The sequence below is a fragment of the Capra hircus genome, chromosome 4 (assembly GCF_001704415.2).
Source record: "Capra hircus breed San Clemente chromosome 4, ASM170441v1, whole genome shotgun sequence".
Lineage (NCBI taxonomy): Eukaryota > Metazoa > Chordata > Mammalia > Artiodactyla > Bovidae > Capra > Capra hircus.
In genome coordinates this window covers 15,697,761-15,711,334 of record NC_030811.1, presented here as the reverse complement: position 1 = coordinate 15,711,334, position 13,574 = coordinate 15,697,761, and the positions used below count along the sequence as shown (strand labels likewise).

Here is a 13,574-nt window from a genome sequence, read left to right as displayed (position 1 = left end):
GCACAGGAAGCCCCATCCCAGCCGCCTTACGTACCTGCAGCCGCTGCTCCGAAGTGGCCTGAGCAGAAGGTGATGCCAGAGCTCTGAATATCAGCTTAAAAATACCCTAGTTATCAGCCTTCCAGGTGGTACTGGGTTCAAACCATTTGGGGGCTGCAGAATACATGCTCCCTGGTGACATTTCACGGTTGCAAGAGAATTAACTGCCCCAAAACGATGATCTCCCAGTCTGGCATTTCTTAACACGGCAACCCATCCAGAGATCCAAGTTTCTGTGCTTCAGGCATTAAATTTTCTGTAACTTAACAAGTGAGGAGTCCCAGGTGGCGCTAGTGGTAAAGAACCTGCTTGCCAATGTAGGAGACTTAAGAGACACATGTTCAATCCCTGGGTTAGGATGATCCTCTGGAGGAGCACATGGCAACCCACTCCAGTATTCTTGCCTAGAGAATTCTGTGGACAGAGGAGCCTGGTGGGCGACAGTCCATAGGGTCCCAAAGAATGCTCAGCATTCAGAAAATGAAGATCATGGCATCCAGTCCCATCACTCCATGGGAAATAGATGGGGAAACAGTGGAAACAGTGTCAGACTTTATTTTGGGGGGCTCCAAAATCACTGCAGATGGTGACTGCAGCCATGAAATTCAAAGACGCTTACTCCTTGGAAGAAAAGTTATGAACAACCTAGATAGCATATTCAAAAGCAGAGACATTACTTTGCCAACAAAGGTCCGTCTAGTCAAGGCTATGGTTTTTCCTGTGGTCATGTATGGTTGTGAGAGTTGGACTGTGAAGAAGGCTGAGCGCCAAAGAATTGATGCTTTTGAACTGTGGTGTTGGAGAAGACTGAGAGTCCCTTGGACTGCAAGGAGATCCAACCAGTCCATTCTGAAGGAGATCAACCCTGGGTGTTCTTTGGAAGGAATGATGCTAAAGCAGAAACTGCAGTACTTTGGCCACCTCATGTGAAGAGTTGACTCATTGCAAAAGACCCTGATGCTGGGAGGGATTAGGGGCAGAAGGAGAAGGGGACGACCGAGGATGAGATGGTTGGATGGCATCACTGACTTGATGGACGTGAATCTGAGTGAACTCTGGGAGTTGGTGATGGACAGGGAGGCCTGGCGTGCTGCGATTCATGGGGTCTCAAAGAGTCGTACGTGACTGAGCGACTGAACGGAACTGAAGCAACTTAGCACACACACGCAACTTACAAGCGAGGATTCATTGTTGTAGTCAGTGGAGTATCACTCATGGGTCCTAGGGTGCAGGGCAGGAGGGAACCTATAGGAAGGGTGACCAGTGTGTCCCACTTAGCCCAGGTCTTTCTCATTTTAGGACCAGAACTCAGACTTCCCAGGGACACACCCTCTACCCAACAACTCCCAGACAAGCTGGGATGGTTTATCACCCTGCTAAGGAAGAAGGACTTTGAAAGAAAAAAGTCAGAAACTTAAAGATTATGGAGGAAGCACTGGGAATCTGTGTAGCCAAGCAAGTACCTGGAACATACATGTCCCCCGGGGATTAAGACACATCTTTGCATAATGTGTGATACCACAGACTAGTATATAATCCTATGACTCAGTCATGTTCTGGTGGTGGTTCAAGTTGGAGGAGTGGGTGAAATGGCCAGAAAGGATTTGGGGTCCAAGGAGAACTGGGGGAGCCCCAAGCCTGAGAAGACAAATGAGGAAATGGAGAGGGACCTTGAGGGAGAGGGGACCAAGCTTGGATCGAGGGACAGCTTGGAAACGCAGAGAAGAGACAGCCTAGCAGGAAGAAGTTGTCAAACAGCCAGGAAACTAAAAGTAGGGAGAAAGCTAGAATCTGGTATCTGGCGATCAGAGAGCCATTAATTAGAGATGGCTGCACAGCGAAGGGGTTGGTGAGAAAGCTGTACTTGGTATTGAAACAGGAGTCGGCCGTCTGGACATGAAAGCTGTTTCCTCTGTCTCACCCTCACTAAGCCTTATCTGTGTCTAGAGTGGGGATGCTAAGGGGACTGGAGGCACGATGTGGTGATCCCATCCTCTCCCCTTCCAGCCAGGTGCTGGCGGGACCAGCAGACAAGAGTGACCAGGGCCAGGCCATAGGTTGCCAGGTGACATTGTGGGTGTGATTCCTGATCATGCTCCAGGTGGGGCTGGTCATCCAGGGAAGCAGATACTGTGTGTAAATCAAGAGCAAGCATTTATGTTTACAGAGGTCACCATTACACCCCTTGTTCCTGCCTTCCCGCCTGCAGGTGGAATTTGTGAGGAGGGACTCTAGAGAGGTCTGGAGGACCCATCTGTGTCAGCAAGTCTTGTGAGCACCAACTGCCAGGCTGTGGGAATCTGGGGTGGTGGTGTTCTCATCTAACTGGGCTCCCTGAACACTGAGTCCAAATGAGTGAGAGTCTTGCTGCCGGAAGGGTAATTAGATTTCATTTCTTCTTTTGACTAGCTGCAACTGACCAGTTAGGGTTGGCCGCCTGGAGGGCATGGCTGAGTAAGAGTCTGAGGCCCCTTCCAGGACCAGCAGGAATGAGGGTTGAGATTGATTAGCTATTTCTGCCAAAGGCATGGACTTGAAACTAATAGAAGGGACATTGAACTTTGCTGTCCAAAGCACAGTTCCTATAATGACAGACCTTACAGGCCCCTTGTGAATGGACAAGGTTAGTGCTTTTCAAAAATGTTTAGATCAAATGAAACTTCACATGGAAACAGATCAGAGCAGGGCTCGTCCTGGCCAAAGGGAGGAGAGGGGGCTGGGAGTCTCTTTTACTCCCTCTTGCTTCACAGGGGCAGCTCCAGAGGCACTGCCGTGGCACATGGTTTGAAAATCCCTGGAGGAGGGACTGCTTTAGGAGAGGGCCAGAGAGGGTCTCTCTGAGAGGATGGAACTGGAGTTGAGACCCCAGAAGATCTCAAGAAGAACGCCATTTTAGTGAGAGAACAGCAAGGGCACAGGCCCTGGGGTGAGGACAGGCTTAGCCTGTTTGAGTCACAGAATGTTTTCTCCGGTGACCGGCGTACTGGAACTCGGGGGGGTCAAGCTGAGAGATGAGGTCAAGGAGGTAGGAAGCATCCACCCAGGTGAGGCCATACAGGCAGGGTAAAGAGGTGGGATTTAAATTTTTTTATATATGGCTGGAAGAAGAAGGTGGGGCATCACTGATCTGCTACAGAGGTTCAGTGGGAAGTGATGAAAGCCTGGCAGGAAGGACGGTGGTGAGCATTTCAGAAGTCAGAGGCGTGATGGGAATGGGGTGCAGACATGCCTTCTAAACTCAGGCTTAGAGACCAGGACCCTGGGGCGCTGGGACTGAAGGAAGGATGCTCTCTAGGCCAGGAGAGGACCCCCTTCTGTTTACTGCCTGCAGACACCCTGCTCCTTCTTCAAGACCCTGATTCCTCTGGGAAACCTCCCCTGGCCCAGCATAGTTGTCTCACCATTTACTTCTGGGTATTTTTTCTTCTTTCCCTAAAGATGACTCGATATAGGAGGGACCTTTTAGCTATCTGCTCCAGCTCCCTGATTTACCAATGAGGGTACCAACTGTTCAGAGCGGATGCTAAACTCAGGCCCTTTAATCCCCTGTCTGGCGCTATTTCCACTTCATCCTCAGCTTTTCATTTACGTCTGTCTCCTATCCCCAACGAGATTATAAGATTTTTTTTATCATCTTTTTATTTTAGATTTAATTAAAAATTCTCAAGAACAGCGATCCTATCTTATTCTCCCTTTTATCCCTCTAACATCTAGCATAATGCTTGGTACAAACAGAGAAGTTCAACAGATGTTTGCTGATCGGCTGTCGGGCACGCCGGGGGGCCCGCAGCCACAGGAATGTTCCCCTCCTTCCGCCTCATCGCAGCTAACCTGCCTTCCCCAGGCTTGATGTCCCTTAGATCTGGCAGCTGCACTTCTGCTGTCCCTCCTTGCCTGGCCAGTGTCGCAGCCAGCTCTGGGTACACAGTGGAGCCTTGCTCCCAAGGGAAGGGCTCGGCTAGTTCTTTTCACTTAATTGGTAACTGTGACTATAATTAGTCTGATTGGAATTAGGCTCAAACCCCAAGACATGGGGGAAATTATTGAGAAAATGTGACCACGCATTAGAACGTTTGCCTTTCTTGGATCCTCACTAATCAGACAGAAAGTGCTCCTGAGAAATAAGATAACCCAGGCTGGAGCCCACTCCTTGTATGAGAGGAAGGTTTCATTATTTACCCAAAGCACAACTGTGTTTGGGTGAATGGAAAGAGGCTGTGATCCCCAGTGCTGTAACATCTGTGTATGTGTGTGTTTCAGTTGCTCAGTCATGTCCAACTCTTTGCAAGCCCATGGAGTGTAGCCTGCCAGGCTCCTCTGTCCATGGGATTCTCCAGGCAAGAATACCGGCGTGGGTTGCCATTCTCTTCTCCAGGGGATCTTGCCCACCCAATGATTGAACCTGGGTCTCCTGCATTGCAGGCAGATACTTTACCTTCTGAGCCACCAGGGAAGCACTCGCCCTTTATTTGAGGTGTGTTTTCTAGCAGAGACATTTAGAATCTCTGTGGGTTTCCCAGAGAACCCCAGGGAGTTGGTGGTGGTGGTGGCGGGGTGTGGAAGTTCTGTACTGCACTCTCCCCAGCTGGTCGCAGGCCCACAGGTCTGAGAGTTGGACTTGTCACCTTAGGACACTGAGTCTGGCAGGTCCTTGCCCATCTGGGCCTGTTAGCCCACAGGCACTCTGGGACTCCATCAAAGTACATTGTTATCTCAGCTATCAAAATAGCAGCGGCAACATGTCCTGCATTCAGTCCGTTAACCGAGGACCCACCAGGTGCCTACTTGGTTGTATTTCCAGTTATTAATGCACATCTTTCCAAACTTGAATTTAGAATTGCAGAAGCACATGAAAATATAATTTCTCACCCGTGTCTGTGGGGGCTGACAGATCCTTCCCCACCTCTTCCCATTTTGTCACACAGGACTTCTCCACAGGTTGCACAGATGACCTGCGTAATGGACCATCTTGAGTGAGAGCCCGCAGAGTTTTTTCCCACCTATGGGAATATTGACAAAAGCTAACAAACCACAGAAATTTTTAAAGGTTGCCAAGTCACAGAACAACTTACATGACGTGAAGGCAGGAAGATACCCCAACTAATCCTATTAACATTGCAAGAAGATGTAGGTAAGCCTGGTGGGCTACTGTCTATGAGGTCGCACAGAGTTGGACACGACTGAAGTGACTTAGCAGCTTAGCAATAAGATGTATGTTATCAACAAAATGGGCCATGTCCAATTGGAAGGTAATTAGGTCTATGTGGCAATTAAGTCATTAGGTCTTGGTTTATCCACCACATTCTTTCTGTCCTGTCCAGTCTGCTTGCAGCTGTTGTTGTTAAGTTGCTAAGTCATGTCTGTCTCTTTGCGACCCTATGGACTGCAGCACGCCAGGCTCCTCTGTTCTCCTGGAGCTTGCTCAAACTCATGTCCATTGAGTTGGTGATGCCATCCAACCATCTCATCCTCTGCTGTCCCCTTCTCCTCCTGCCCTCAATCTTTCCCAGCATCAGGATCTTTTCCAATGAGTTGGCTCTTCACATGAGGTGACCAAAGTTTTGGAGCTCCAGCATTGGTCCTTCCAATGAATATTCAGGGATTAATTTCCTTTAGAATTGACTGGTTCGATCTCCCTGGAGTCCAAGGGACTCTCAAGAGTCTTTTCCAGCACCACAATTCAAAAGCATCAATTCTTCGGTGCTCAGCTTTCTTTATGGTCCAACTCTCACATCCATACATGACTACTGGAAAAACCATAGCTTTGACTATACAGACCTTTGTTGGCAAAGTAATATCTCTGCTTTTTAATATGCTGTCTAGGTTGGTCATAGCTTTTCTTCCAAGGAGCAAGCATCTTTTAATTTCATGTCTGTGATTACAATCTGCAGTGATTTTGGAGCCCAAGAAAACAAAATCTGCCATAGCTTCCACTTTTCCCCCATGTATTTGCCATGAAGTAATGGAACTGGATGCCATGATCTTAACCTTTTGAATGTTGAGTTTTAAGCCACCTGTTTCACTCTCCTTTCACCTTCATCAAGAGACTCTTTAGTTCCTCTTTGCCTTCTGCCATTAGAGTGGTATCATCTGCAAATCTGAGGTTGTTGATATTTCTCCCAGCAATCTTGATTCCAGTTTGTGATTCATCCAGCCCAGCATTTTGAATGATGTACCCCACATACAAGTCATATAACCAGGGTGACAATATATAGCCTCAATATACTCCTTTCCCAATTTTTAACCAGTCTGTTGTTCCATGTCCAGTTCTAACTGTTGCTTCTTTATCTGCATACAGGTTTTTCAGGAGGCAGGTAAGGTGGTCTGGTATTCCCATCTCTGCTTGCAGAACACCCTTAAAGTAGTGTCCCTCAAGTTTTACCAGCTACTGGCAACTTGCAAAGATCATAAGGTCAAGATCAATTTTCTTGAGGTCGACCTTCTCTCCCAGAACAGATCACTGGACTTAATCAGCAGGACTATGCCCCATTTGATGAGAAGAAATGTCTCCCTTTTGTAAAGTATCCTGTGTAGGTACAGTTTATAGAGAGCTCTTGGGTGACTTCAGTCACATCCAGAGCTTCGATTTACAAGATGTTGACTCAGTCCATGTCTCTAGCTCAGAAATTTCTACCAGGCCCCAAACCCGTGGTCCCAAGAGCCTCAACATCCTAAGGGCAGCTCAGATTTGAACTCGGCATACACACACATGCAGTCTCTCTCTCTCACTTCTTTTCCTAAATCTAAATTTTAGTAAACAATGTCATGCACACCAGTTTTCTAAACCAGAAATTGAATGCGTACTTGAGGCCCAAGTATTCAAGAATTTGGATTCTTGAAAACTGGTGTCAAAATGGAGCCTTCTCCAGCTCTGCCTCTCCCAGCCCATCGCTGTCTCCTTCCCTCACCCCCTCTGCTTCTTCCCTCACCTGGATCCATGTCTCAGGGTTATACACAGAACCTCTGCCTCACACAGGGTCTCCTCGCTAGGCTGATCAACAGAAATCACCTGAGGAACTTTTGGAAAGGAAAGCGCCCCATCCTGGCCCTCAAGATTCTAATTCAGAGGTTCTGGGGTGAGATGTAATCCACTCTGGGCACCCAATTAGAATTCTGTCTGAACCCCAGGGCAGAGCAGGAGGGACCCTGGGTGCTTTGTAACCCCCCAAGTTTGGGACCATTGTTTTTCTAAGGAGTGATGGTACCGTATGTGTTTGTACATGATGGCTGTTGCTACACAGACAAACACATACACCTACATACTTCCCACACACACAGTTTCATTTATGCCAAGTCCCCTCTGACGCACTGCTTTGCTTTTAGCTGCCTCTACCAACCGTCATCCACTAAACAGCAAATCAGTCCTGGCCTGCGCCTTCCTCCTTTCTCCTCTTGACACAGCAGGGTCCTCCCTGGACTCCCTGCCTCTACACTGCCCTCTGCTCTGCTCCTGACTTAGTGACCTTTGGAAACGCAGATCACCGCCACTAAAGTGCTTGGGCCCCTGCAGTACCATCAGCCCCAGCTAGCCTTCCCAAACGTTGCGTATTTCTTCAAGCTTTTACTGTCCCATCTGCAGTGACAGAGAAAACAAGACACAGGGAATATCAAGAAAAGCTCTTGAACTCATTTTCGGTACATCACATCTCTGTTGGCTAAAAGTGGGCTTAGGATTCTCTTTGATAACGTTCTGTCTCTTGTAGCAGCCTTCTCGCTGGAGGTTAATATGAGCAATGGCTTTCTTGTTTGTTTTTGTTTTTCTTGAGTTTTTTTGGTTGGTTTGTTTTGTCTTCTATTTGGCTGTGTCGAGTCTTAGTTGCAGCATATGGGATCTTTAGTTGGGGCCTGTGGGATCTAGTTCCCTGACCAGGGATTGAATGCAGGCCCCCTGCATTGGGAGCGTGGAGTGTTAGCCATTAGACCATGAGGAAAGTTCCTAAGCAATATGTTTTGTTTTTGTTTTAAGGAGCATCATAAAATAAGTTTGTGAAATACCTCGTAAGACTATGTTGGACAGATTAACTCACTTGACTGTGGATTATGCATCTTCGTGGGTGAGAAGTCACGTACAAAGTTTCCCAGAGTTACTGCCTCTGCTTCGTCGTAAAGCAGTTTTCTCCTAGGCTTGGTGTTCCACGGAAAACACTTTGAGGAATGTTGTCTTACGGGAAAAGGCTTCCAGGATTTGGACGACTGGTTGGTAAATGGATTAAAGGAAAACCCAATGTTGTATAAGACGTTGTATGTGGAAAAGAAAGGAATAAAGATGTTTTTCTCTCTAAAGAAGTAGAGAAGGAGGTGTTTTCTGCATCTCCAAAGAAAGACAATGAATTTTAAATGCTTTTGAAAAATGAACTGAATGCTCTTCTGCTTTACTTCACCCTACACAAACTGGCCTGTGATTTGTTGTTAGGATTCTCCCAAAAGAGAGACGTCCTGAGTTTGTCCAAAACCAGGCAGTTATCAGAGCGTGAGGCAGCCTTGATACTATTCCCCTCTCCATGAATGTTTCCAAATATTGATCTCGTCAGCAGGTTACCCTTAACCTGCATCTTTTCATTTTTCTTATTCAAGAAAATTAAAAAATGTAATAAACCTCCCTTCTCTCTCTCTTCCTCTCCTTCCCCTCACCTTCTCTGCTGCCCCTCCTCTCTCCCCTGTGTCTCCCCTCCCCCTCCAGGAACTTTCTGCATCATCTCACTGTGCACCTGTGTGGCCGGGATCAACTTTGAGCTGTCACGTTACCCCCGCTACCTGTACGGACTCCCCGACGACATCAGCCATGGCTACGGATGGTCCATGTTCTGTGCATGGGGGGGCCTGGGCCTCACTCTGATCTCGGGATTCTTCTGTACCTTGGCCCCTTCTGTCCAACCTGTCCCGAGGACCAACTGCCCCAAATCCAGACCCGAGAACGGGACAGTGTGCTAAAACAAGCAGCCCATACTCACACCCACACACATATATATATATAAATATATATATAATATACATATATATGACAAAGCTCAATCAAGACAATGCCAGTGCCAAGGCAGAGCGGGGGTCGGCTCAGGCACCCACACCTCGCCGGACTCTGTGTCGCCTCATCACCGAGATGGGGGAAGGCGTTCCCCTCACGTGGCTCTTCCATCGATCCGTAACTTCTGACTCCGTGGTTTCTTGAGGACAGCGTGAGCATCACCCCTCAAAGACAGGGTCCCAATTCCCACCACTCGCAAGGACGGGGGCATGGAGGGGGGGAGGCTGGGGAGAGATGGTGCCTGTGGTCCAGGGTGGCACAGATGTAGACAAGAAAATGCCCTCCCCTGAGCTGACAGGACGGGACACCACCCCAACCCCGATCATATCGCAGAGAAACAACGCCCTTAGTTCATAGAATGTAACCAGTTCTTCGAGGCCGTTTCCAGAACCATTTTATTCTCCTGCTCTTCCTGTTCTGATTTCCTTCCTGGCTGACCAGCGACACACCAGAAAGTGGAAGAGAAAACACACCAAAAGGAAGTTTTCTCTCTGCTGCCAAACTTTTGGATGAAGTTCCGGAGGTGGGAATGGGGAGAGAACGCCGTGCTGAGAGGCAAGACCCACATCAATGAAAGGACACTTCCGTGGATGCTCAGAAAGCCCAGTCTTACCTTCCAGCTGCCTTACACCCAGTTAAACAAGAGGCTGCCCAGCCCTGAACCCAACCTGCGCTCCCTGGGCAGATCGGAGCCTTGGAGTAACCTCTGGTGTGTGTGTATGCGTGCATGTATGTGTGCAACAACTTTGGATGGTTTCCTTTTTTTCCTTTTCACCTTTTAAAAATACTGCTGGATCATGACTGTTGTCTATCATTTGTGGTGGTTTCCTGGCCCAGGATGGAGGCCCTAGGAACAAGGTGGGCCTCTATGGGTGCCAGTTCTGCAGCTTGACATCCCTGCTGTGTGTGTGCGCGTCTGTGTTTTCTGAGTGTGGGATTTCTATCATTTGTGTTGCGTTTTTCTATTATTTTTAGTGCAGCTGAAATTCCCCGAGGGCAGAACCAAGAACGCAAGCACTGGGCAGAGGACCTGTGGTGCTGCACATCTCGGGGCTGGGATGCCACGGGACTCGGCCCCTAACTTTGGAGGTTCAAGACACATCTGGGCACACAAGCCGTGAGCAAAGAAGGGAGCACAGATCAAGAGGGAGAAGGGGAGTGGCCTCAGTTACCGCTGGATAAAGTCCGTACACCAAACGAGACCTTTCCCTTCCCATCACGGAAGCTGTCCTTTGTCACTGGACATCCACCCCTTTGCTAGGGGCAACCTCTGTACAGACGAGAGAAAATGGGTCCCATGCAGAGAGAGCCGCCATGTCCCATGGGCTCCAATTTGTATGATATTGTGTAAATTCACAGAGAACTCTTGACTCTTGCCATCTTCGTCCTTTCCCTCTTGATATTCAAGGCCATGAATCCCCAAATCACCATTGTGATGGCTAGCATCCAAGCAGAGGTGGCCTCGGTCCAGCCCAGAGTCCCAGGCTTGGTGGAGCACGTTGGCACTGCAGGTGTTGGCGAGCTGTGATGTCGGCCAGAGGGTTGTGAAAGCTATGGGGACGGGATCTGCTGGCAGGAGTGGGCAGCAGCAGCCAGTGGTCACCTCGGTGACCCCACAGGGGCCAAGCAGCCCTGGTAGGCAAAGAGTGAATTCCCCGAGCAGTCCAGCCATGGGTCCACCGCATAGCCGAGGATTCAGTTGTTTCATAACTGAATGTGCTCTGGGCACTTTGCCTCTCACTCAGCAGCCTTCCCCCCAGCCGTGCCCTCTGTTTCATCTCCCTGTCTTCTGCCCCATCTCCTCTCCAGCTCCCCCCTTCCCCCACCTATGAACCATTTCCCGTCTCACTCTTCCACCCACCAGGCTCTAAGTCCTGCCTCTCTCCTCATCTGCTCTTATTGACTGTGTGTGTATGTGTGTGTGCAATTCACGTCCAAATAGGGCATCTGACATGCACGGATGGGTGTGAGTGTGGGTCTGTGTGTGTGTGTATCTCTGGTGCATTTTGTGTACATTTGTGTCAATGCACACCTGGACACAGATCCGGGTGTACTACTCAAGACTTCCTTGCTAGCGACACGGGTCAGCTTCCTCACAAAGGCTCACATGTGAGTGCCCTGTGCGTGGGGTGCTGGGAGATGACCTGGCGGGAAATGCTGTTAGCTCCCAATTGTACCTCTGAGGATGACTTTTAAAAACAGAGGATTTATTCTATGAGAAAGGAGAGAATTTTCAGGAGAACCCAGTGTTTCAATTGTTTAGGGAATTTTTAAAAAATAATTTTCTTTGAAAAGTTCAATTTCCCGCTTCAGGGGAAAGGCATACTTGGGCTTGAGGAAAAGTAAGGGGAAGTATCTCAGATTGAGAGACCCGTGCCTCGCTTCCAGGCCTCTGGGCTGGGGTCCACCTGCAGGGAGAGGTGGGGGCCACCAGCCTTTGTTTGGGGCAGAGGGCTTGTCTGTGACCAGATCACAGGGCTTGTGACCAGATCCGAACTTCAGCTAGTTCCCAGTTGTGGAAAAATGGAGAAAGAAATTCCAAACAGGGCAATTTGTAAACAGTCATTTAAATTCTTCTTAAGTAACTTTTCTTAAGGAACCAGTACTGTTCACCAACCTGTGATTTATACCCCTTTTTTAAAAATCCTGTGCTTGCCAGCACTCTCTCTGACTGCTCATCTTTATTGTTGTTGTTATTGAGTTGCTAAGTGGTGTCTGACTCTTTGTGACCCCATGGACTGCAGCACACCAGGCTCCCCTGTCCTTCACTGTCTCCCAGAGTTTGCTCAAACTCGTGTCCACTGAGTCAGTGATGCCATCCAACCATCTCATCCTCTGTTGCCCCCTTCTCCTCCTGCCCTCAATCTTTCCCAGCATCAGGGTCTTTTCCAATGAGTCGGCTCTTCACATCAGGTCATCTTTATAACAGACCTTTAACACAGCCTGCTGCATCCGTTTGAAGTGTCCCTAAAATGTTAGGAGAACTCCTAGGAAAGAAGGAAACCACCTGGGCTTTCACCATCAGCAGAGCAGGAGCTTGGACCTGCTTTTTTGGTCATGGGGCCAGAAAGGTACAGACGCACACACTCTGGGTCTGCGTCTGCTCGGGGCCAGGAAAGGCCTGGCCACACAGACAGGATGGAAGCCCTGGGCAGGTGGCCAGTCCTGGCTGTGGGAGAACCGCCCTGATTGACCTCGATCCCTCCAGCATAGGGGCTTGATCCCAGATGAAGACATACCACCCCAAGCTCGTACTGAAGCTGTCATGCTGTGAGGGCTGAGGAAGAAGACCAGGAAGAGAGGAAGGAGGAGGCTCAATCTGTGAGCCTCTTTAGCTTAGACCCTGCTCACCCCAGGTCAGAGTAGGACCCAACCCTCTGGTGGGTTTCATGGTCAGCAGCCTTACCCACCAGCCCACGCCCCAGGTCAAGGTCGAATTCCCTACAGATGTATAGACAAAGCCTATACTATGTATGTGTTCTGAGCTCCATGCAAGAAAACCTTGATCCCAGGGCCTATTTCTGCTTCTGTTCCTTGCCCTATGACCCTGGGGATTCAGGAAAGTGGGGTGCCTGCCTGGAAAGGGTCCTATTTCTTTCTCTCCCCATCTTGAGGGTTTTGGTTTCTTCTTCTGTTTGCTATTCCCTTCTCTCTACTCACTTCCCCTTTCCCTCTGCATCAACTTCAATCAACTAAAGTAATTAAGGAATGTGTCTTCAGAGAGGCTCATATGCTCCAAGCAGCCCCTGCCCCCCACCCCACTCCTTGTTTGTTGGGGCTGTAGGTTTCATGAGTTCTGTGTTTCCCTGGCATCAAAGTATGAGAAAATTTCGAGTGTACCTATTCCGGCTTCAATCCTCCTGCAAGCCCCAGCCTTTTAAGAACTAGACCTTTTTCATTTCAGGGATCACAACGTCACAAAGACTCAGTGACTCCACCATATCAAGACAAAGCCTTCCTGCTTCACATGTCTATATGTGGCACCCTGGGCCTTGGTGCCATTCGGGTATATTCTCTGGTTGGGAGTGAGCGGTTCCTCCTACCAATGCTTGCCTTTCCTTTGATGAGGGAAGAAGGTGCCCTGAGACTCTGAGTCTGGGCTGCACATCTTAATATTCACCCACAGTCACGATGAGAGGTCCACGATTAAAGAATTGCATGTAGTTGTCCTGATTTAGTGGGAGGATGGGCTGCTTAGGGCTCCAAAGCTGCCTACCTGAGTCAGATTCAGGGACCTGAAACCAAGTGCATCAGCCAGAGGCATTTAGAATGGACTCCTCACCTGGATTATTCTGAGCGCATTCAGTTCAGTTCAGTCATTCAGTCGTGTCTGATTCTTTGCCACCCCATGAACTGCAGCACTCCAGGCTTCCCTGTCCATCACCGACTCCCGGAGCTTGGTCAAACTCATGTCCATTGAGTCAGTGATGAGAGCATTAGTGAACTGATTTTCAAGTATCTGGGGAGGGAAGGAGTAGGAAGAACACTCTGGTCATCTTTGGTGTGATTTGTG

At 48.9% G+C, this 13,574-nt stretch overlaps 1 protein-coding gene across 2 annotated transcripts in view; it reads left to right on the top strand.

Annotated features, from left to right (window-relative positions):
* Positions 1 to 11,810, top strand: part of TMEM178B (transmembrane protein 178B) — a 405,633-nt gene extending 393,823 nt beyond the window's left edge. The window contains exons 4-5 of one of the 2 annotated variants that reach the window (XR_001295635.2): positions 8,720 to 9,770; positions 10,037 to 11,810. Coding sequence is in view for 1 of the 2 variants with exons in the window: in XM_005679533.3 (XP_005679590.1) it covers positions 8,720 to 8,970 (251 nt within the window). In the remaining variant the exon portion in view is untranslated. Of the gene's footprint in view, positions 1 to 8,719 lie in introns of both variants that reach the window. The other variant, XM_005679533.3, reaches the window with a different exon arrangement.